At 52.4% G+C, this 25,329-nt stretch overlaps 1 protein-coding gene across 1 annotated transcript; it reads right to left on the bottom strand.

Moving 5' to 3' along the window:
- Positions 1-725: 725 nt before the first annotated feature.
- LOC117869932 (hydroperoxide isomerase ALOXE3-like) lies at positions 726-16,303 on the bottom strand. The gene is given in 11 exon segments (XM_034757029.1): positions 726-964; positions 1,537-1,707; positions 2,200-2,300; positions 2,763-2,884; positions 9,176-9,363; positions 11,524-11,610; positions 11,888-12,091; positions 12,573-12,716; positions 13,140-13,312; positions 13,670-13,773; positions 16,197-16,303. Coding segments are annotated over 11 exon segments (1,581 nt in total). The 3' UTR covers positions 726-784.
- Between the last annotated feature and the right edge of the window lie 9,026 nt (positions 16,304-25,329).

Below are 25,329 nucleotides of genomic sequence, written 5' to 3'. Positions count from 1 at the left end.
CCCCCCGGACGCTATTTTTAGCACAAAAAGGAGGACATGTCCGGGTAAATCCGGACGAATGGTAACCCTATTTTATAGTCTCCTCCAGGTGTAAGGACACCTCTTTGTTCTTACTGTGGAAAATTACAGCAAAATGGAGTTTGGAGTCACATGGGCAAGTCACATGTCCATGCATAACTCAGTTCTTTACAGAGGGCAGCCATTGCCCACATGCTGTCTTGAATGTCCCCAGGAAGACTTCTTATGTGGACTGGAGTCTTCCAAGGTCCATTGTCAGTTAAGTGTTTCTTGACTGGGCACTTAACTTGCAAATTCCTTTCTCAAGAAGCTGACCAAATGCTTTACCAAGGCTACTTCAGAATTAAAACACATTGATATACAAGTACATAGCCAATATACATAAACTAAAAAAAGATGCATGCATATGGATAGCATAATCATAATCAGCAAACCATAACCTTTTCATAGACACCTTACATGACAACCTTTGTACAATATTTTCTGTAAATATATAACAGTGGTTGCAACAATGATCTATACAGTTACAGGTTATGTCAGTAACATCACACCCCCTCTGCTCTAACCAGCAGATCCCACTTCCCTCCCAGAGCCAGGAGAAGAACCCAGGAGTCCTGGCTCCCAGCCCCCCGTGCTGTACCCCACTAGATAGAATCAGCCATTCAGAGTGGAACCAGTATGTGGTTTATTGCTCCTGGGACAGGATCTCAGGGACAGAGTTGCCAGCAGCCGCAGGGGGCCCGTCCCTGGGGCTCGCCGGTCGGGCTCAGATGGATGTGCTGTTCTCGATTTGGTGGGGATCCAGGTAGTGGTAGGGGATGGGCAGGGATTTGTTCCTCTCTTGGATCTCCTGGGAGATCTGGGCCAGGCGCCCCTGGAAGGCTGTGATCAGCCGCTTGGGCTCCTCCTCTGTGAAGTGCTCGTCAGGGTACGTGCCCAGGGATCTCTGCAAGGGAACGGGAGGGGGTGAGCGACAGCACGGAAGGGCTCCCTCACCCGGCGCTGAGATGCAGCCACCTCTGGGACGGGGCAGTCGTTACACATGGATCCCTCACATGCCCTGGAGCATGGGGCAGGTGTTTAACAGCTGCATAGCAACACTGGGAAGAGTTCAGGCCAGGGAGGGAAGCAGAACCCTGTGGCCAGTTGAAACAACACAGTGGTATTTATAGGTGTTTGAACGGAATCCCCCAAATTGCAGCTGGGCTGAGACACCTGGGTTCATGCTCCAGCTCGTGTGAAATGTCAGCAGGTCCTTATTGTTACCATAAGGGGGGAAGAAGTCTGCTAATTAAAGAGACACTCCCCAGCCACAGTCCAGTGCCCCCTAGCGCCACCCTGGGGCCAGGCCTGCCTGCCTGCCAGGGGAGAGCGCCCCCTGCTGATCCCCCCACTCCCTGCCCCACAGCGCCCCCTAGCCCCACCCTGGGGCCAACCCTGCCTGCCAAGGGAGAGTGCCCCCTGCTGCCTATGCCCCACTCCCTGCCCCACAGCGCCCCCTAGCTCCCATGTCCTCACCGAGTCCCCTGGCTCACAGCAGAGGACCCAGAGGCTGTAGATGGCGATTCTTGTGCTGTTGACCTCAGGGATGGTGTCCAGGTAACTCTCCAGGGAGGTGGTGCCATTGGACTGGAGCGGCAGGTTCCTCATGGAGGCCGGGAATTTGGGCATCCAGGCTCCTAGCTCATACTGCCCCGCAGAGAGACCCCCGCAGTCAGAGCAGCCAGGAACTCCCCCCCAGCCGAACCGGGGACCACCCCAGCCCAGCCGGCATCTCCTCCTCTCCCCGTCAAGGGGGCACAAGCACAGGGAAGGTCTGGCTCAGCCAAGGGATCTGGGCACCCGGGGCTTGGTCAGAGTCTGACCCATGGGCAACGGTTAGGAAAGTCAAGGCGGGGGTTGGGATGCTGAGCGTGGCAATGGGGGAGGGTCCTGGGGGGCTGGGGCACGGTCCTGAGGTGTCCTGCGTCTCACTTGGGTTGGGTGCTGGGTGGGGGATTGGCTGCTAGAGCAGGGTCCTGGAGATTGAGGTGCCAGTGGGGTGGGGTGCAGGGTGGGGATGTTGGTGGCAGGATCCCAGGGCCCAGTGGGTTGCAGGGTGGGGGTGTCTGTGGCTGGACCCCAGGGTCCCATGGGGGGCAGGGAATGGGGCCCCGAGTGCCCAGGCTGGCCTCTCCCTACCTGCCCGTTGTTGAGGGTGGCGTATTGGGCTGAGCAGCAGTAGATCCTCATGGTCAGGTACTTGATGAGCTTGGCGATGCTCTGCAGGAACAATGGGAAGCCTGTGGGATGCAGAACAGGCGTCACAGATCTGGACTGGCCCTGCCCTGCTCCATGGCCTTGGGCTGGGACTCCACAGAACCGGGTTTGATGCCTCCCTTTGCTGGAGCCTCCCCCGGGGAGTCGCTCCCCTGCTCCAGGCCTCAGCTCGGCCATGTGCCATCTCCCTGCCCTGCCCGTTCCCATGGCGGGGCCGTTCCCAGTGACCCCACAGCCCCATCCCACCACTGTGACCCAGGCCACCCTGTCCCTCCAGGGTCGGACACCTTGCTCCCCGTCTGGGGGTCATGACGCCCATGGACAACTGCTGGGATCTGGCCCCATTGACTCCAGTGGAGAGATGCCCATTGACACCAGCTGGGATCTGGCTGACTGTCATGCAGTCCGGAGATGCCCCCCCAGCCACCCCCGCATGGAGCTCGATGACCAGTGGCTGCAGAGCTCTGGGTTTACATGGCCCCTACCGGACACCTCGTTCCCCAGGAAGCCTTCACGGAAGGTCTCGTCTGCCCAGGCCTGCAGCTCGCAGAGGGCCAGGATGTGGGTGTCGCTGTGGTAATAGTGTCTGACGATGCCGGAGACAAAGCTGGAAAGAACAGAGATGTGTCATCTTGGTGGGGCAATGCAGGCCTCATCACTCCCCAGTGCGCCAGCATCACTCAGCCAGCGTCTGCCAACAGCCCAATGCTACCACACACCCTTGCAGGTACCTAGTATCCCCTCCACTTTGCCCTTTCCTAGTTGTGGGAGCATGGCCTGGTGGCTAAGCCGCTGGCCTGAACTCCAGGTGATCCTGGATCTCGTCTACGGCAGAGCTGAACTTTACATTTCAAATTGGACTTGCTCTTGTGGAAGTTAATACATTAAACAAGAGTTGCCATTGACACAAAATGTCTTGGCTTGACTGAAAAACAAGTGTTTTCCATTCACCCCAAATGAGACCTTTTCCAGTTATTTGGTTTTGGGCAAAATTCCCAAAAGTTTGACTTTTCCTCTCCATTTTTGCGTATTTACCAGTTTTCATTCATTTTTCCAAAGCCAACCAATCTACCACACAAAGTAAGTAACGGGGGTTAGGATAAAGGCAGAGGAGGGGATGTGACATATCTATCTTCTGTGTCTACTGTGACACAGGAGGGCCAGGGAGCACTCAGAGAGTGGAAGAGGGGAAGTATATAGGCCCTAGGCTAATGAAGGCGTGGGTTCCTGTAGACTAAGGAGGGTTGCTACAGGTTAATTGGAGCACCTGTACTTAATTAAGGCCCTGTTAGCAACCTAATAAAACCCCCTGTTTCAGGCAGTCAGGGGAGAAGGAGAGAGGACTGGAGCTTGGAGGTGTGCTGTGAGACTTAAAGATCAGAAAACCAGAGTAAGAGACTCCCTCCCCCAGGGTTTAAGGACCGAAGGTACCCCACCCTAGGGGGAAGAGGGTAAGAACCTGCAAGTGTTGAGAGGGGCTGGGGCTCAGAGTAAGGAACAAACCCAGACCCCTCCCACGCTTCCCTTCTTTACCACCTTCCTGGGCTACTAGCAGGGCCCTCGGTGCCCCAAGAGCAGGGGCAAGGAGGGGCATCTTAGCCCCCCACCAAGAAAAGCGCAGGACCCACCATACTACATCGGCCAACTTGTCACATGTAGTGTCAGGAGTGGGATCTCTGTGACGTGAACATAATCGAGGGTGGGTCACAATCACCCTGCCTCAAGATGGAGGGTGTGGTCCAAGCACTGGTGCAAGCCACTGCCGCCCAGCAGGAGGGTACCCGGGTCCAAGCAGCTATCCAACAGGAGGCCATGGGGCTGCAGCAAGAGACCAATCACCTGCTGATGATCCAGGCCACCCAAGATCGGGCCATGCTCCAGGAACTAGTGAACCAGATGAAGGCCCTTGGGACACGGACCATATGGACCAGCTACTGTCTGCAGAAAATGACCCAGCAGGATGATGTGGAGGTGTACCTCTGGGCCTTCAAGAGGACAGCCCTGAGGGAGGCCTGGCCCCGAGTCCAGTGGTCAGGCATTCTCGCCCCATTTTTGTGCGGGGAGGCCAAGAAAGCCTACTATGATATGACCGCAGAGGAGGCAGCAGATTACCCCCCGACTGAAGGCGGAGATCCTAGCCAGGGCAGAGGTAATGTTAGCCTTGTGAGCCCGGAGGTTCTGGCAGTACTGTGAAGGCAAGACATTATGTTCACAACTATGTGACCTAATCCACCTAGCCCAGAAGTGGTTACGCCCGGAGGCTCTCAGCTTGGAGAAAATGATGGAGCTCCTGGTGCTGGACCACTATAAGAGGGGACTACCCTCGGGCCTCTGAGCCTGGGTAGGCCAGAATTACTCCTCCACCTATGATGAACTAGTCACCCTTGTAGAAAGACAACTGGCAGCCCGTGAACTGTTCAAAACCCTGGGAGGTGAAACACAGCGTTTCAGGAAACCAGTCCCGACCCCAAGGCCCTGGATCATCGAGAACTCCAGAAAGCCATAGCTGGAAGAACAGGCACCAAGGAGCAGCCTGAGGCCCCAAAGGGACCTGGGGGCCCGTGGGAGAGGGTTGGGGGAGCGTGTCAGAGGGCCCAAGACAGAGGGCAACCTCCAGAATGAGATATCGCTGTTATGAGTGTGGGGAGTTGGGGCATATAGCAGCCCAGTGCCCCAACAGGGAGGAGCCCATGCAATGTAATCTGTGGGATCCCAGGGACCAATGTGGCCTTATCAGCCTGGTGTAGGTTGCGACGGCCCAACATGAGTACACCAGGCCGGTAAAGATGAACGGCATCCGGACCATAGCTTTGGTGGCCTCTGGGAATGCTGACACATTGGTCTCAGGGAAGTTAGTGGGACAAGGCCAACTGAGCCGGGCCAAGATCACCAGAGTGACATGTATCCACGGCACAGTAAATTTCTACCCCACAATTCCAACACGGATTGAGATCCAGGGAAATACTACCAATATGATTGCAGGGGTGGTCCCCAAGCTCCCTACCCGGTCTTAATTGGCAGGGACTTTCCTGCATTCGAGAGCCTACTCCCCCCCCCCATTGAGTTAAGGGAGGGAAATAAACCCTGAGCAGAGTTTGAGGTGCCCATGGATGACCCTACCACAATTTTTGCTGGGTTCCCCCAGAGTTATTTTCACCCCCCCCCACCGGGAAATCCCGGAAATCCAGACGGGAAAGGAGGGCAGACAAAAGATTAGGAACCAGGATCTTGCCAGCAAACCAAAGAGCTGCCCTGGTTGGGAGGAAGCTCCGTGGAGACCCAGAGATGGCCCCCAGCACTAGAGGAAGCACCCCAAAAGAAGGAGGGGAGCCCAAGTCAATAGAATCAGGTCAGATCAGTCCCACACACAAATGTTTTGGGCAGGACCAAGCCGATGACCCACTGTATGCAAACATGAGGGAGGAGGTAGTAGAGGTAAATGGCGTGCCAGTAGAAGGGAAAACCAAAGGCACAGGGCCATACTATATAATCAAGCAGGATCTGTTGTACCAGGTAGTGCTCTTGGTGCCACGGAAGCTCACAAGGGCTGTATTAGAATTAGCTCACAGTCGTCTGTTTGGGGACATTTAGGAGCAGACAAGACCCTGGATAGAGTCCTAAGAAGGTTCTACTGGCTGGGGATATGGGCAGACGTCCAACACTATTGCACCTCCTGCCCAGAGTGCCAGCTGCATAGTCCCCGACCTCAGTTACGGGCCCTGTTGGTACCCTTGTGTTGTGGTCAAAGACACCCACGCAATGATTTTAGTTCAAAGACTCAAGCCTGAGGCCAGTTTATTGACGTACAGTCCGAAGACTGACACCCCGAGGGCCGCTCGCAGGTGGGCTTTTATTTCGTCAAACCGCAAACAAAGTACAAACAATGTGTCATGAGTTAAGAAATTAGGGTTGGGGTCAGTTCCTCCCCTAAACTGCGAGTTAAGAAACTAGGGTTGGGGTCAGTTCCCCCCAGGTACCTTCCTCATTTTTCCGAGAATTGAATGTTTATTTGGGTAGAGGGGCGCTTGGTGGTTTTCCCCAGGGGTGGTACTTGGCACCAGTTTGGGTACATTTCTCAAGACGCATGTTATTTTCCGGGGTCTTTTGGTTAAAGATTGGGGGGGGGGTCCATGGGATGCCTAAAGAGGATCTATGATTGGCTATTTTTGCAGATAGCTGGAATCACGGAGTGGGTCACAGATCACCCAAAGGAGAAGCTGCATGAGTCAAGAAATTGCGTTTAGCTAAAGTTACCTATTGCTTCACACAAGTGGTTATTATATTTCATTAGTCATGAACATAGTTCATTAGTGCTGCTGATGGGGGTTTTCTTCTATTCTTTCCCTCCTTGCCCCCCCCCCCCCGGTCATGACCCTTGACCGAGTTTGGCAGGGAATTGTGCAGTCTAGTCTAGTTCAGGCCCTGGCCTGGGCCCTGGCCTGTACTGCTTTCTGTAAGGGTAGTTAGCATAACAGATCTCTGGTGGGGGGTTTATTTTGGGGCCTTCAGATTCACAGCTCTGGCTATTGAAAAGAAGCCCCCCCTGCCCTATTTCCCCACAATTTCCCTCCTCTGATGCCCTATAGGCATCACTACTATCATTAAACCAAGGGATCTAGGGGTTATAGTGGACCACAAGCTAAATATGAGTCAACAGTGTGATGCTGTTGCAAAAAAAGCAAACATGATTCTGGGATGTATTAACAGGTGTGTTGTGAGCAAGACACGAGAAGTCATTCTTCCGCTCTACTCTGCTGTGGTTAGGCCTCAGCTGGAGTATTGTGTCCAGTTCTGGGCACCGCACTTTAAAAAAGATGTGGAGAAATTGGAAAGGGTCCAGAGAAGAGCAACAAGAATGATTAAAGGTCTTGAGAACATGACCTATGAAGGAAGGCTGAAAGAATTGGGTTTGTTTAGTTTGGAAAAGAGAAGACCGAGAGGGGACATGATAGCAGTTTTCAGGTATTTAAAAGGGTGTCATAAGGAGGAGGGAGAAAACTTGTTCACCTTAGCCTCTAAGGATAGAACAAGAAGCAATGGGTTTAAACTGCAGCAAGGGAGGTCTAGGTTGGACATTAGGAAAAAGTTCCTAACTGTCAGGGTGGTTAAACACTGGAATAAATTGCCTAGGGAGGTTGTGGAATCTCCATCTCTGGAGATATTCAAGAGTAGGTTAGATAAATGTCTATCAGGGATGGTCTAGACAGTATTTGGTCCTGCCATGCGGGCAGGGGACTGGACTCGATGACCTCTCGAGATCCCTTCCAGTCCTAGAATCTATGAATCTATGAATCTATAAACATCCAGTGGGATGAGAAAATTGCTTGATCTAAATGCTGCCTAGTGCAATAAGGTTTAAGATTTAGACTGTGCACTGGCCTTTTATTTTCTTTGGTAACTGTTTCTAACCTCTTATGCCTACCACGTATAATCACTAAAAAAAAATCTATCTTTCTGTAGTTAATAAACCTGTTTTATATTTTACCTAAAACACTTTGGTTTGGTTGAAGTGCTCAGGAAATCTCTGGTACAAAGACTGGTGCATGTCCCCTCCACATTGAGGGAGGGGCGGACTGGGTAATAAACGAAAACTGGTAAGGCTTCATGGCTCCATGTCTAGTTGGCAGCCGGTATCAAGTGGAGTGCCCCAAGGATCGGTCCTGGGGCAGCTTTTGTTCAATATCTTCATTAATGATCTGGAGGATGGCATGGACTGCACTCTCAGCAAGTTTGAAGATGAGACTAAACTGGTAGGAGTTGTAGATACGCTGGAGGGTAGGGATAGGATACAGAGGGACCTAGACAAATTAGAGGATTGGGCCAAAAGAAATCTGATGAGGTTCAACAAGGACAAGTGCAGAGTCCTGCACTTAGGACGGAAGAATCTCATGCACTGCTATAGACTAGGGACCGAATAGCTATGCAGAAGTGCTGCAGAAAAGGACCTATGGGTTACAGTGGATGAGAAGCTGGATATGAGTCAACAGTGTGCCCTTGTTGCCAAGAAGACTAACGGCATTTTGGGCTGTATAAGTAGGTGCATTGCCAGCAGATCGAGGGATGTGATCTTTCCCCTCTATTCGACATTGCTGAGGCCTCATCTGGAGTACTGTGTCCAATTTTGGGCCCCACACTACAAGAAGGATGTGGAAAAATTGGAAAGAGTCCAGTGGAGGGCAACAAAAATGATTAGGGGGCTGGAGCACATGACTTATGAGGAGAGGCTGAAGGAACTGGGATTGCTTAGTCTGCAGAAGAGAAGAATGAGGGGGGATTTGATAGCTGCTTTCAACTACCTGAAAAGGGGTTCCAAAGAGGATAGAGCTAGACTGTTCTCAGTGGTAGCAGATGACAGAACAAGGAGTAATGGTCTCAAGTTGCAGTGGGGGAGGTTTAGGTTGGATACTAGGAAAAAAACTTTTTCACTAGAAGGGTGGTGAAGCACTGGAATGGGTTCCCTAGGGAGGTGGTGGAATCTCCTTCCTTAGAGTTTTTTAAGGTCAGGCTTGACAAAGCCCTGGCTGGGATGATTTAGTTGGGAATTGGTCCTGTTTTGAGCAGGGGGTTGGACTAGATGACCTCCTGAGGTCCCTTCCAACCCTGATATTCGAGGATTCTATGGTATAGTTCTGGTGTGCAAGGTTGGAGAGAATTGGCTGGTGCCCTCCTCTGTGTGATTCATGAGTGGCTCAAGGACCATTCATGCAATCTAGCTGGGTGTGGGGGCAGGTGTCCTTGAAAAAGAGCCATTTGGGGAATTCCAGTTTTTTTTAACTTAGAATTCTTTATGTGTCAGGAAAGCCATGTTTCCAAGCAACTCTGAGATGGTTGGAATTTTCCACATGCCATCTGCTTCCTCGCCACCCTCTGCCCCTCTGCCCCGGCTCCTGCTCCTTACTGCTCAATGGCCAACCAGATCTTCAATCCATCATCCCTGTAGTAGTAATTTGGAATGCAGTCAACCCCACGCTCTTGGATGTCATCAGGGAAGCAGAGGGAGGCATAGGACAGACAGGACATGCCCTTGGCCATCAGCACCTTGGTCCTCTCGATCCCCGAGCCCTGGGAGGGGACCTGAGGCAGAGCCTTCAACCTCTGAGCCACTGGGCTGGGGAGCGGGTTAGAATGAAATACCGTCACAATCTATTTCAGCGCAATGTGACAACTGACAATATGCCCCGTGACAAATGTGTGATGCGTTCCTAAAGTGCGACGCCCCCCTCCCCCCCAGTTCTCCAGCTCAGGTCTCACCAGGGCCCGACAATGGTTTTACTCACAACAGTCCCATTAATACAGCCTAGAATGATATTAGCTTTTTTTCCAACTGCATCTCATTGTTGTCTTATATCTCATTGTTGTCTTGTATACCACTGTAACTCCCGGATCCTTTTAAGCGGTACAACCCCCCGGCAGCCAGTTATGTCCCATTGTGCAGGTGGGCATTGGATTTTTCCTTCCTCAGTGGTGCACTTTGCCCTTGTCTTCACTGAATTTCAGCTTGCCTATTTCAGACCAAATTTGCGAGCTGTCACAGTCACTTTGAGTTCTAATCCTGCCCTGTAGCAATGTGGGACTCACCCCTGAGGTGCCTCCTTTTGGTCTCTTCCGGGAATTATCTCATCCAGCCTCCAGAGCGCCCTCTGCAGCCCGGAGTCCCACTGCCACTTGGCCCGTGTCCCTCCCGGACCCGGTGCCCCGTTATCTGGTGTGCTGCCCCCTGGCCGTACACCCCTCAGTCTTGGGGTCTCCCTTCCCCAGGGAACCCCCACCCACTATCCCCACCTCGCGTCATTATAAGGCTACTGCCAGTCATTGTCTAGCCCCTGCGCCCTGGGGCAGACTGCAGTATCAGCCTACTCATCACTGGCAAGGTTGGGTTTGGACCTGCTGCCTTTGCCTACCCCTGGGCTGCCCTCTGCAACCCCCAGTACCTGTTGGCCTTATGCTAGGCCGCAGCCTGGGGCTTTCCAGGCTGGAGCTCCCCAGCTCCTCTGCCTTTCCCCAGCCCTGCTCTACTCAGGTACTCTGCTCAGGTCCCTGCAGCCAGGTCCCTCCCTCTCAGAAGCCAGAGGGAGTCTGCTGAGCTCCTGGCTCCCAGCCTCTTATATAGGATGAGCTGAGGCCTGATTGGGGCATGGCCCAGCTGCAGCTGCTTCCTCAATCAGCCTAGGAGCTGCTCCCCCCTCCAACAGCCCTCTCCCAGGGCTGTTTAAAACCCCTCAGGGCAGGAGCGGGTGACCACCTCACTACATGCCCGTTGAAGTGCTTGCAACCCCTCCTGCCTTGGTGTCAGCCGCAAAGTTTATCAACAAACTCTCCACTCCGTTATCCGAGTCATTCGTGACAATATTGAATAGTACCGAACCAGGCCTGACCTCTTGTGGGACCCCACTAGATTCCCTGTTTGACAGTGGACCATTGAGAACCACTCTTGGCGTCTGGTCTTTCAACCACCCATAGTAATTCCGTCCAGCCCAAATTTCCCTCGTTTGCACGTGGGATGTGTTGAAAGACTAAAATCAAGATATATCACGTCTACTGCTTCTCCCCAGCCACTAGGCCAGCAACACTGTCCAAGAAGGCAATTAGGTTGGTTTGGCATGATTTGTTCTTGACAAATCCATGTGGGCCCTTCCTTCTAATCCTATGATCCTCTGGGTACATATTGATTGTTTAATAATTTGTTCCAGTATCTTCCAGTTAGACTGACTGGTTTGTAATTCCTTGGGTCCTCTTTGTTCTTCTTTTTGAAGGCAGATGCCGTGTTTGCCCTTCTCCAGCCCGCTGGGACCTCACCCGTCCTCCAGGAGTTCTCCAAGTTAATTGCTAACAGTACTGACGAGCTGAAAGCAGAGGCGGCATCCGCAGAGCCATAGGATGCAAACACTGGGACTAACTGAGATGGAGGCTGGCCCGAAGGATCTGCTTTCTGGGAGGTTCCTGATGTGGTTTTCACAGAGAGACAATATGGGAAGAGAGCTTCATGGGTTCCAGGTGAGGTTGGTACCTCAGGTGACAGGCGCATTTTACTCCCAAGTACAAGGCTTGAGGGGGGGTGAGTGGGGGCTAATGGTTAGAGCGGGGGCAGCAGGGAGCCAGGACTCCTGGGTTCTGTCCCCAGCTATGGGAGGCGAGCGGTGTCTAATGGTTACAGAAGAAGGGGCTGGGAGCCAGGACTTCTGGGTTCTCTCCCCGGCTCTGGGAGGAGAGCAGGGTCCAGTGCCCCTGACCGTGGCTTCTTCTCACCCTTTCGATATTCCCTCCACGTCCGAGTAGCAGGGTCCTGCCCATGACATTGATGTGCAGCGTGTAGCAGGTGTGCGGCGGCAGCAGCTAGGGAGGCGAAGAGACACAGGGTTGGGTGAGGGCAAGCAGGGAGCCACCCCCCACCCTCACCCCTACCCTTATCCAGGGGGGCAAGGACCCGGCCCCTCCGAGAAACCAGCGGTGGCTCCTTCTCCCCTGTCATCCACGAGGTCGGGGAGGTGCTAGACTGCAGTGGGTAGAACGTGGCCACCCGCTCTTCTCTCCCGCACATCTGGGCACAGCTGGCCCCCAGGGCGCCTGTTGGCCCTGCCCCTCTGGGGCGGTGGACCAGCCCCGCTCTCACCTTGAAGAGCGAGTGGCACATGGGCTGCTGGCGCAAGGTGGCCAGGGCAAAGGCCTTGTCGACCAGGTGGGTGAGCAGCAGGTGGCTCATGGCCTCATACACCAGGATGTCGGCATAGAGCACCCAGGTCTTGGCCAGGATCCAGTCCCACTCAGAGTTGCTGGGCAAGAAGATGGGGCTGGTGGGGCCTGGGCACTGGCTGAGCTGCGGGAGGCAAGGGAGAGACACAGGAAGGCTGGGGGGATGGATTGGCACAAACCAAGTGTGTGAATCCTGCTGCTTCCCCCAGGGGAGCCCAGGGTCTGGAACCCGTCTGCCAGGATGAGGGGAGATGATGGTGCCACAAATCCAGTGTTAGAAAGAGGACACAGAGCTGGGGTGTATGTACACACACAACTGGGCACACACACATAGCTGGGGGTGCATATACACACAACTGGGCACACGCATGCACACACAGAAGGGTGTGGGGGGATAAGGGAGCCAGGACTCCTGGTTTCTCTCCCCAGCTCTGGGAGGGCACTGGGGTCTGGCAGTTAGAGCAGTGGGGCTGGGAGCCAGGACTCCTGGGTTCTCTCCCTGGGGCAGTCCCTTAGACGGCAATGCCCAGCCCTGGGACTGTGTAGGGGTGGGGGCTGCTTGGGGGTCCCGCTAGGCAGCATGTCGGGGCACCAGGGGCTGTTACCTGAATGGCCACGGGGACGAGCTCCCCAGAGGGCTGCAGGTGCAGCAGCCAGAGGGGCGCGGCGATGTACTGCTGGTAGCCGTTGATCCTGTTGGCCGGGACGCCCTCCAGGATTTTATAGTCAGCGAGGAAGACGTTCCCCTTCTGCAAGGCACAGGGAGAGCAGAGCAGAGTGTGGTGGCCAGTGGGGACCAGCGCACCTGGGGTGCAGAGCAGAGACCCCAGGGTGTGGGGGAAAGCTGGGATGTCAGCACTGCGAGCTTCCCCACAGCAGTGCCCTCTCCCAGCGTTGTGAGCTTCCATGTAGCCGAGCCTCTCCCAGTGCCATGAGTTTCCCCACAGCAGTGCCCTCTCCCCGTGCTGTGAGCTTCCCCACAGAAGTGCCCTGGGACTAGCCCCTGGAGCCGAGTGGCCAGTGTGAGCGCAGTCACTGGCTCTGGAGTAGGGCCAGCTGGACACCTCTGACCCATGGCTGCTCATGCCCAGAGCGACGCTGGGGAGGGAGCCAGAGCGAGAGCTCAGACCGTGGCCGAGGCCCCCCAGCGGTGTCGCTGGCACCCCACTTACCTCCAGCTCATCCTGCAGGCTGGTGCTCTCCCCCAGGGGGGAGGCCACCATGATCGGCGTGATGGGGAAGTTGCAGGGGAGCTCTGTGCAGCACCGGATCACCACTGGGTGGACCCCGTTCAGGAATTGGTACCTGAAGAACATGTCCTCTCACCAGTGCACCCGCACGTACTCTGGGGGGGTACGGGCAGGGCAGCTGCGGGGTTAACGGGCTGGGACTCAAGGGAGCCGGGTTCGAGTCCTGCCCTGGGCGTCTGGGACAGTTTTCGGCATCTCTCAGGGCCACCGCCTCCCCCCGCTGGAAAAGGGTCCAACATGAGGGGGGCCCAATCTCAGTGGGGATCTAGGAAGCACCTGGCACAAGGGGGTCCCTGAGCATAGTCGGGGGGATCTGGGCAGGGCCTGCCACAAGCAGTGCTGGGGTCTGTAGCCGCTTGCATCACACCCATCCCTATCACCCTGCTCTGTGCATGGGGGCTCTAGTGGGCCCAGGCGAGCGGGGCTTGGGGTGGGGGTGCGGGGTCACCCACCTGTGATTGGGGTCTTGTTGAAGCAGAAAACCTTGCTGATGTCGTCCAGCTTCACCCAGGAGTCGGTGCAGCTCAGGAAATCCTTCAGCTGCAGCTCCACCTTCCTGGGGGGGCAGAGAGACATATGAGAGCCCTTTCTCCCCCCGAGCATAACAAATAGGGGCCCCCTTTCTTCCCCTCAGAGATACACTGGTGGCAAAGTGGAGCCACGCTCAGGGCAGGTGCCCCGTCAGAGCGATGGGCTCAGGCTCTCGGCAGACTCAGGCAGCTGCATTGGTTACACCTAGGTTTTCAAGCTCTTCTCCCCTACTACAAGGACTAGAGTGAGTAGTATGGGATGAAGGGTATATGGGGATTGGATAGATAGACAGATAGATTGATGGGTGGTGATGGGGAGAATGAGAGAGCGAGAGAGAGAGAGAATGGATGTGTATGGTAATAGATAGAGTTAGGTTATAGAGTAGGGCTAGGGATAAGGGTTAGGGTATAGAGCAGGGTTAGGGGGTAGTCCCTGGGGCTGGGCCTTGGGGGCTGGGCTGCACACACACATCCCTCCCACACCGCAGGAAGGTGGATGTCTTGCTGAAGGGTCAGAGTTAAGGTTATAGAAAGGCTTTAGGCTACACGGTTGGGTTAGGGCTAGGGAAGGACTATAGGGTATAGGCAGAGTGAGAGAAAGAGTATGGGTTATGGCTTACTGTAGGATTAGGGAAAGGAGATAGTACAGGGTTAGAGCTAGGGTTTGGGTTTAGTCTCTGGGAATGACCTGGGCTGTGGGGGCTGGCAGTCACACATTGACCCCGTGCTTGAGGAAGGGGAAGGTCTTGATGAAGGTTACTGTGTCGGGTTAGTGTATAGGATTAGGGTTAGTGTATAGGGTTGTGTATAGGGTTATGATTAATGTACAGGCTTAGGGTTACTATATTGTGTTTTGTATAGGGATATGGTTAATGTAGGGTTGTGTATTGGGTTAGGGTTACTGTATAGAGTTGTTTATAGGGGTATGCTTAGTGTATTGAGTTAGGGTTACTGTGTAGGGTTGTGATATAGGGTTATGGTTAGTGTATAGGGTTAGCGTTACTGTATAGGGTTGTGTATAGCATTACGGTTAGTGTACAGGGTTAGGGTTAGTGTATAGGGATGTGTATGGGGTACAGGGTTAGTGTATAGGGTTAGGGTTAGTGTATAGGGTTAGGGTTAGTGTACAGAGTTGTGTGTAAGGTTAGGGATAGTGTACAGGGTTAGGGTTACTGCACAGGTTTAGGGTTAGTGTATAGGGTTCCACTGCAAAATCCTACCTCAGCGCCTCATCGTGGTGCAACGGTGACCCTGGCCGTCTGACAACTATGGTAGCGGAGTGTATGCCCTGGTAGGTCTAACCATGCTACAGAGGTGTCAGACTATCCAGTCCAAGGAGGGGGATTGCTCTATCAAAGGAAAGAGTGTTTTTCCTTCTCTTTAGAGGTTGAAGGCTAGCTACGCTTGAGGAGGTACGTATGCCTGCCCACCTAGCCAGTTAACGGCTAAAACAACACGAGTAAAGGGTCTTAGTTCCCTGCATGTCATCAAACCGTTCTTCGGTGGTGGAGTGGAAATTGAGCGACGAGAGATTGCTAAAAATGTCAGGTGCTAGACCAACATGGAAAAGGACAACCCTCGCTGTGTGTACTGTCAGAGAATAACACAGTTCTCACTCTTTTGGTTGGGTGCAGCAAAGTCAGATACTTTATTTTCTCAAGCAATTGCGTAGAGGGAGAGAGTGCACTAGGACACAGGGTCTCCCCCTCCTAGGCAGGTCTCTCTACAGGTAAACAATTACAGCAAGCATTTATACCTTTTGTTACAGACAATAATAAGCAACAGCTGCATTTTGTTTATACATAGATCATCCTGATATCTTATTTTTCTCACTTATTTAGACTGTAATCTACATTCCATATTATCTACACAAGGTCACAACAACTTCTCACACAGTTCTTTCCCACTCACCTCACACAATCCTCGCTTCTACAGATCTCGCGTTATTAGGGTTACAGTTAGCCTGACTCTTGCTAACAAACTGTCATGCATTGCAATCCCGTTCCTGTCAGTTCTTTCTCTGCTTCCACAGTACTTACAATTGTAGGGCGCTGGCGAGAGAGGAAACGTTAAACCATCTGATGGAGGAGAAGAAAAGGATAAGATGTGATATCCTCGGTATCTACAAAACCCGACGAAAGAAGGAGTTGGAAGTCAACTGGAAGGATGGAAGCACTGTGAGGCTTGGAAAGGGAGACGGTGCTAGAAACGTTGGAGCAGTCGGATTTATCGTCAGTAAGGATTGGGTTTCGAAAGTCATATCATGCCAGCTAATATCATCAGGTTCTCAGTTTATAGGGTGGGTGCGGGACTGTCCCTGCGGAGCGAGTGCCTTGTCCCCCTGGAGGTGGATAGGAGGAAGGTCAATGGATATTGGGATACGGGCACTGAGGTGATGCTGGCCCGGCCCGAGGTGGTGGCCCCAGATTGGGTAGTACCCAACACCTACCTAACCCTGACGGGTGTGGGCAGGATCCCATTCAAGGTGCCCGTGGTGAGGGTACATCTGAAATGGGGGGCCGAGGAGGGCCCCAAGGACATGGGGTGCACCACCATTTGCCCATTGAGGTGTTGATGCGGGGGACATAGAGGATTGGCCAACCAATCCCCAGAACGCCCTAGTCATCACCCATAGCCAGAGCCGGCGAGGGGTACTACGCCCTGACCTCAGGGAGGGTACCTCACCGGAGGCGCAGGCCCTACCCTGGTGGGGAGGGAGTCCCCAGGGACAAGGCTCAGAGGGGCTGTGGCTTCACACCCAGCCAGTGAGAAGGAGCAGGTCCCCATCCCTTCCCCAGCTGCTGAGTTCCAGGCAGAGTTACAGAAAGATCCCTCCTTGCAGAAGCTAAGGGACCTGGCTGGCCTCAGTGCAGCACATACCATGGGGAGAGGTTGCCAGGAGAGATTCCTGTGGGAAAAGGGGTTCCTGTACCAAGAATGGCTCCCCCAGGGGAAGTGGAGTCACGGGGGATCTCGAGGCAGCTGATGGCCCCCCAGAAATATTGCCGCAAGCTACTATACCTAGCCCATGACACCCCCCCAGGACACCAGGGAATCCGGTGCACCAGGCAGAGGCTGCTACAGAACCTTTAGTGGCCTGGAGTCTTTACTACAGTTCAACCGTACTGCCGATCCTGTGACCCCTGTCAGAGGGTGCGGAAGGCCTGGGACAAGGGGGAAATGGCTTTGAGAGCTCTGCCCATTATAGAGGAGCCTTTCCAGTGGTGGCTATGGACATAGTGGGGCCTCTCAGCAAGACGACCCGGTCGGAGAAGAAATATATTCTGGTGGTGGTATATTTCGCTACCCCGAGGCAGTGGCCTTGTCTTCCGTGGGAGATGCACTGCTGACCATTTTCAGCCGAGTGGGGTTCCCCAAGGAAGTCTTGACAGACAAAGGATCCAACTTCATGTCAGCCCTGCTCTGGTGCTTGTGGGAGAAATGTGGGATCTGGCATATCTGGGCTTCAGCATACCACCCCCAATCCAACGGGCTGGTGGAGTGGTTCAATGGAACAATGGAAGATGATGCTGAAAACCTTTATGAACCAGCACCCGCAGGATTGGGACAAGTACTTACCACACCTGCTGTTTGCTACAGGGAAGTGACCCAAGAGTCTACCGGGTTTTCGCCTTTCGAACTATTATATGGAAGAAGTTACCTTTGGACCTGATGAGAGGCCCCTGGACCTGATCAGAGATGAATGGAAGGGGAAGGCCACTCCCGATGGAGAATCAGTGGTGGAGTATGTCTTGAACTTCCAAGAAAGACTTTGAGCTTATGGGCCTAGCGAAGGAGAATCTGGTCAGAGCCCAGAGGAAGCAGAAGGTCTGGTATGACCGCACATCACGGGCCCACGCCTACGCCACCAGAGACCAGGTGATGGTTCTCATCCCCATGAGAAAAAACAAACTACAGGCCACCTGGGAAGGCCCTTTCAGGGTTCTCAAGCAACTAAAGGAGATCAGAGGGGTGCTGCATTTGTACCGACAGCTGTTTTCCAACTGGCTTGGACTCACCCTGAGACAGGAGCTGTCCCCTCCCTGGAAACAATTCGTCTCTCTGATCAGCTAACCCCTGCCCAGCAAGCTGAGATCAGAAGGGTGCTGCATTTGTACCGACAGCTGTTTTCCAATCAGCCTGGACTCACTAATCTGACTGTCCACCTGCTGGAAACAGGATCACACCCGCCTATAAGATGCTCTCTCTTCTGAGTCACAGGGGAAACAGCTCAGGACCTTGAAAGAGAGGTCAGTGACATGCTGGCTTTGGGAGTGAACCAGCCATCTTCCAGCCCTTGGGCCTCGCCGGTGGTGCTGGTACCCAAAAAGGATGGGTCGATCTGGTTCTGTGTGGACTATCAGAAGCTTAATGCCATCACTGTATCTGATGCCTACCCCATGCCCACACCTGACGAGCTCCTAGACAAGTTGGGAGGAGCTCGCTACCTTACCACCATGGATCTCACAAAGGGCTACTGGCAAGTACCACTGGATGCAGATGCCAGGCTGAAATCTGCCTTTATCGCCCCTCTGGGGCTCTATGAGTTCCTGACCCTGCCTTTCAGCCTCAAGGGGCACCGGCCACCTTCCAACGCCTGGTGGATCAGCTACTGAGGGGGATGGAGAGTTTTGCCATGGTGTATATTGATGACATCTGTGTCTTTAGCCAGACCTGGGAGGACCTTGTGTCCCAGGTTAAACAAGTGCTGGACCGACTCCAAGAGGCTGGGCTGACCATAAAAGCTGAGAAGTGCAAGGTGGGGATGGCTGAAGTATCTTACCTGGGCCACTGGGTGGGGAGCAGCTGCCTAAACCCAGAACCAGCCAAGGTGGAGGCAAACAGAGACTGGCCTGCTCCCCAAACCAAAAAGCAGGTCCAAACCTTTATTGGGATGGCGGGGTACTATCGAAGATTTGTGCCCCGCTTTAGCTCCATAGCCGCCTCCATCACTGTGCTATGCAAGAAGGGGAAGCCAGACAAGGTGGTCTGGACCGACCACTGCCAGAGGGCTCTCTGTGCACTGAAGGAGGCTCTGGTCTGTGGCCCAGTTCTGGTAAACCCAGACTTTGACAAGCTCTTTATGGTGTTCACCGACACCGCAGACATGGGGCTGGGTGCGGTGTTAATGCAGGCTGATGAAAAGGGGGAGAGACACCCCATTGTGTACCTGAGCAAGAAGTTGTTACCCCGGGAGCAGAACTACGCGGCCATCGAGAAGGAATGCCTGGCCACGGTGTGGGCCCTTAAGAAACTGGAGCCATATCTCTTTGGGCAACACTTCACAGTGTACACTGACCACTCCACCCTGACCTGGCTCCACCAGATGAAAGGAGCCAGTGCCAAGCTCCTGAGGTGGAGCCGGCTCCTGCAGGACTATGATATGGAGGTGGTCCATGTGAAGGGGACTACCAATACGATAGCTGATGTGTTGTCCCGGAGACGGGGCACTGAACTTCCCCAGGTCACTGGTTAGAGTGACCCCGCTCAGTTCAGTCTAGAAGGGGGAGAGATGTGACAGAGTAGGGGGTGGGGAGGATTGACCTGGGAATGTTGCATGGGAGTTTGACTGGTACTGTCTGCATTGGTGATGGGATATCAGGGTGTGACTTTACTTGAGGGATGATACCGGATCATGTTACCTCAGCCCAGGAGGAGGCTGGGGCCAGGTGACACCTTCTGCCCAGGAAACCTTGACAAAGTCTGGAGGAGGAGCCGGGGGTGTGGCTGGAGGAGATTGCTGGAGGGGGTTTCAGTTTGGAGCTGGCTAGGGAAACGGAGGGAGCCCCAGAGCTGGGGTCTAAGTTCCCTGCCCTCCAAGATGGACCTAACTGAGGGGGTCCTGTTGTCTGTACCTACAAGCTCTGTTTTGGACTGTGTTCCTGTCGTCTAATAAACCTTCTGCGTTACTGGGTGGATGAGAGTCACAATGAATCACAGGACGTGGGGGGTGCAGGGCCCTGGCTCTCCCACACTCTGTGACAATTCTCAAGCCTCCCCAGGAAAGGGAGTGAAGAAGCTTGAGGGGATATTTTGGGGGGATAGGAATTCCACGTGACCCTTCCCTGAATATTTGTGAAAATCACTTGGTGGTGGCAGGAATATCTGTCCAAGGCAGAAGACTATGCCTTGGAAGAGTTTTAACCTAAGCTGGTAGAAGATAAGTTTGGGGGTCCTACCTTTCTTGCAGGTCCCCACATCTGTCCCCAGAGTTCAGATTTGGGGGGGTATACCCTGACATGGTGGTGCATCAGTGGGATCATTTTGAACCAGAAGCAAGTAAGTTAGGTTGACTTAATTTTTGTAGTATAGACAGGGCCCAAGCCCTAAACATAAATCTTAAAACTAAAAGTTAATACTAATTCCAAACACTAAACCCTCTCCCTTAAACCTAAACCTAAACCCTACCTTAAAACTCGACCCCCAAATCCTGAACATACAGTCAAACTCATATAAGCTGAGGGAGGGAGCGATATCTCAGTGGTTTCAGCCTTGGTCTGCTAAACCCAGGATTGTGAGTTCAATCCTCAAGGGTGCCATTTAGGGATCTGGAGCAAAAATCTGTCTGGGGATTGGCCCTCCTTTGAGCAGGGGGGTGGACTAGATGACCTCATGAGGTCCCTTCCAACTCTCATATACTATGAAACTGCTAACCCAGAAAATCCAAACACTTTCCTTGAATCCTAAGTCCCAACTTCAACACATCCAACCTCCTAATTTTCTACAGCAAGCTTCGCTGAGCTGCAGCACAAGTCTGGCAACCAGCAACAGCATGGGTGGCTCAGTGGCTCAAAATGATAGACTTGTTTGTTTGCATTCCTTTTGTCTTGTAAAAGCAAAGTGTGAGAGACAGGCTCATTAATTGCTTCATCAGTCTTCAACTTTCAGTGAGAATTTAATAAAGGGCAAAGGAATGACCTTCCTGCTTGGATAAGCAGGCCCTACTTCATAACAATGTAGGACTGAAAGAGATCTCAAGAGGTCATCTAATCCAGCCCTCGGCACTGAGGCAGTACCAAGTATCCCCAGACCATCCCTAACAGCTGTCCATCCAACCTGTTCTTAGAAACCTCCAATGGCGGGGATTCTACAACCTAACTTGGGACCTTGTTCCAGAGCTCAACTAGCCTTATAGTTGGAAAGTTTTTCCTAATGTCTAACCTGTATGTCCCATGCTGCAGATTAAGCTGGTTCCTTCTTGTCCTACCTTTGGTGGCCATGGAGAACAATTGATCCCAGTCTCTTCATGGCAACCTTTTACATTTTTAAAGACTCTTGTCAGGTTGCACCCTCAGCCATCTCTTCTCAAGGCTAAACATGTCCAATTTTTTAACCTTTCCTCGTGGATCAGGTTTTCTAAACCTCTTGTTGCTCTTCTCTGGACTGTCTTCAAATTGGCCACATTTTTCTTAAAGATCTGGACCCAGTACTCCAGCTGAGGCCTCATTAGTGCTGAGCAGAGTGGGACAATTATCTCCCTGGTGTTACATAAGAACATAACAATGGCCATACTGGGTGTGACGTTCCCCTCTGGTGTTATCTGGACCGGTGATCTGCTAGATCACTCCAATCCTTGACTCTGGGAGCCAGCCTTACCCTGTTCTGCTGTGAGAACCCCCACTCCTGGGCTGTTCACACACAGCCTCTGGCATGTAAGCTGCCCCTTGGATTGTGCAACCGAATGACACTAGCCAATATCTCCGATCCCAGACACAACCCTAGGTACTCAGTCTTGCAGTGTCCAGTTATGCCCGCTGGGCGCTGCAAACTTATATGAGTTCATCAATTTAACAAAGAACTTGATATATACCGGGCTTGTTATCCCAAGGGGAGTCTCTGACACACAACAAACCAAATGCACTGCTTCAGGTAGAACAAACAAACAGATTTATTAACTATAAAGATAGATTCTAAGTGATTATAAATCAAAACATAACAAGTCCGATTTGATCAAATGAAATAAAAGAAAAACGCATTCTAAGCTGCTCTTGACACTTTCAATGTCCTTACAAACTTAGATGCTTCTCATCACAGGCTGTCTGGTTGCTTTTCAGCCAGGCTCTCCACTTTGATCAGCGCTTCAGTCGCTTGGTGGTCGTGGTGTCTGTAGATGTAGGTGGAAGAGAGAGAGCATGGCAAAAGTCTCTCCCTTTTGTCATATCCTTTCTTCCTTCTTGGCTTTGCCCTCCTCCCCTTCAGAGTCAGATGAGCATTACCTCATTGCAGTCCCAAACTGCCCAAAGGGGGGGGGGTGACTCACTTGAGAGTCCAACAGATCCTTTTGTTGCTGCCTAGGCCAGCGTCCTTTGTTCCTCTGAGGCTGGGTTGGGTTTGTCCCATACATGCCCTGATGAGGTGTGAACTGCCCCTCTGCTCTTGGACAGTTTTTGCTTGGGCTTATTTTAAGCCATGAAGACACATTTTCAGCCTCATAACTATATACGTGAAATTACAACCTATAACATTACTATAGCATTACTGTAACAACAATTACAATAACATCACTATGACCACAATGTTCAGTGCATCATGAGCCTTCCGAAGACACCTGACATGACCAACTTTGCATTGGATACCACACAATCATTTTATAAGGATGAACATGGGGGTTCACGAAGTACAGAACGTCACACCTACCCCGTTAGTTCACTGCAAGAGGGTTAGTCACTGACTAGCTCGAAGGCAGTTTGTGTTATAATTCTCTTGGCATCCAGCCATTAAGGCCATGAGGCAGAGTGCCTCAGTTTCCCCATTCACACACAGCAAACCAGGTTTTTAATGGTTTCTCTGCTGTGATAAGCTTTAAACCTGTTTACAGGTATTAATTGAAAAGTAGCATTAGCATAAGGTTTAACATCCATGTCAAAATTCTTATCCCCCAAACTTAACATTAATACCAACATTTTTATCACAGATGGGTGTTTACAAGTATCTCTACGATACCACACCCTCTGTTCAGATAGTGTAGTTTGAGGTTGGTTTGTTCATTACCCATGGTGTCCTTTGACTCTCTCCCATGTAATCAGTCACTGGCTTTTCTTTCCCTCCAGGGTTCCTTTCTGTGGGGGCTCTTACTTTAATCATGTTTCTGGCATTTTGGTGCCTCAGGGTCTGGCAAGACAGGTGTTCAGGGGGATCCTGCACATTGGCTGGCCCTTTGGGGAGCGGTCTCCCAACCTCGGGGACTGTACATATGCAGAAAATCCAGCTCCCCTTGTGGGGTTACCCTGTGTTTCCCCCTCCCAGCACTGAGTCCTTCCCTGCCCCTAGAGGGCTGTGATCTGTGCTCTCTGGGTAGGTGTGTTTCCCCTTTGATCAGATGCACCTTTTCCCAGCAACTTTCCCATAACTGCTCCCTGTCTCTCACCAGCCTGGGGGGAAACACCCCCATCTCTGTCAGTTGGGTCATCTGTGTTCTCACAAACTCCCACCTGGCAATTTCCTGGTCTGAACTCCTCGCTGTCACAGGCTTTGGAGCTGCATGTAGATGTAAACAGACAGTTACTTTTCAAAAACTTTTCAGAAATAGCATCCTGAAAAACTGGGACCTGGATTGGGGCACCCTCCACCACCCCTTTCTCTGTCCCTGCGAAGTCAGGTGTATGACTGCTCCCCTCCAGGAGGTCAGTTACACCGTTCCTTCTCAAAACCTGGGTCACAGGCTGAGTGCCTGGGTGCACAGATGCTGACCCAGCCATCCTCCTAGTGTCCTGGGCATCCTGCCCTAAGTGACTAGTGAGGAGACATTCCTGAACCCCCACTATTCCTTCCCCAGTTTCCTCCTCTGGGTCCCCTCTTAAGACACATTTCTCTGTGCTCCCTAGGAAGGGTTCGGTCTTTTGTTCAGCTGCAGACCTCTGCCAGCTAATAACTAGGACAGCTTCCTTAATCCCTGACAACACCTCTCCTGACCCTGTGTCTGAGGGCATGTTGCCTTGTGCTGGAAAGGAGCTAGTCTCAGCCCCTCCCATATGTGGAAGCACCCAGCTTCCCTGTGTTACAGAATCACAGGAATCCTCACCCAGGAGCAGCAGGTTTGTAGAAATTTTGGGGGTGCCCAGAACGCCCAGAGCCCACCCCCCCGAACTCCACCCCCCACCTGCCTAAGGCTTTGCGAGAGAGTTTGGGTGGGGGGGCAGAGGTCTGGGGTGCAGGCCCTGGGCTAGGGCAGGGGATTGGGATGTAGGATGTATGACAGGTTAGATCACAGAACCCCCCTGGGGAGCTGCCACCTGATGTGACAAGACTACTTCTGCCCCTGCTTTCCCTGCCAGCTCGGGGCCCCAGCACCCTGTCTTGCTGAGCCAGACACGCCAGTCTGCTCCAACACAGACCCAGGGTCTGAATTACTTGCCCCAAAGCTGCAGACTTATCTGAAAGCAGCTCACAGAAGTGTTCTTGTCTTTAGCACTCAGATGCCCAACTCCCAATGGGGTCTAAACCCAAATAAATCTGTTTTACCTTGTATAAAGCTTAGACAGGGTAAACTCATAAATTGTTCACCCTCTATAACGCTGATAGAGAGGGATGCACAGCTGTTTGTATTAATACCTGGGGAGGCGGACATACTCTTGGTTAATTAATAAGTAAAAAATGATTTTATTAAATACAGAAAGTAGGATTTAAGTGGTTCCAAGTAGTAGCAGACAGAACGAAGTGACATACCAAGTAAAATCAAATAAAACACCCAAGTCTATGTCTAATACAGTAAGAAACTGACTACAGATAAGATCCTCACTAGTTCCAGAATGCTTCCTTTTACAGACTCATGTCCTTTTCGTCTGGATCCAGCAATCACTCACACCTCTTGCAGACACTGTCCTTTGTTCCAGTTTCTTTCAGGTATTTTTGGGGGTGGAGAGGCCCTCTCTTTAGCCAGCTGAAGACAAAATGGAGGGGTCTCTCATGGGCTTAAATAGACTTTCTCTCTTGTGGGTGGAGACCCCCTCCTCTCTCCTAGACAAAGTCCAGCTACAAAATGGAGTTTTGGAATCACCTGGGCAGTCACATGTCCATGCAAGACTGAGTTCCTTACCAGCCAAGCCACATTCCTGGGAAAGCCCAGATGTGGATTGGCGTCTTCGAGTTCATTGTTGGCTTAAGTGTTTCCTGCTTGGGCACTTACTGAGAATAGTCTTTTCTCAGGAAGCTGACCAACTGCTTCACTACAGCCTACTTAGAATCAGACAAGTATGCAGCCAATATTCATAACTTTGAATACAAAAATGATACATGCATACAAATAGGATTAATAGATTCAATAGACCATAACCTTTACAGAGATATGTTACATGGCATATGTAGTATAAAACACATTCTAGTTATGTTATATATATATACACATACAGAAGCATATTTCCATAAAGCCTTATGAGTGGCAGTGACTGTCACAGGATGGTTGATAGGTTGGGCTCTGGGATGGAGTTTGGGTGTAGTCTCTGGGCTGGGGCAAGGAGTGGGGATGCAGGAGGAGGTCAGGGGTGCAGACTCTGGGAGGGAGTGCGGAGGGCTGGGGTGCAGGCTCTGGGAGGGAGTTTGGGTGCAGGAGGTGGGTGTGGGAAGGGGTGGGGATACAGGCTCTG

This window comes from Trachemys scripta, chromosome 25, assembly GCF_013100865.1.
Source record: "Trachemys scripta elegans isolate TJP31775 chromosome 25, CAS_Tse_1.0, whole genome shotgun sequence".
NCBI lineage: Eukaryota > Metazoa > Chordata > Testudines > Emydidae > Trachemys > Trachemys scripta.
The sequence above is the reverse complement of the archived record's forward strand: the minus strand, read 5'-3'. Positions and strand labels throughout refer to the sequence as shown.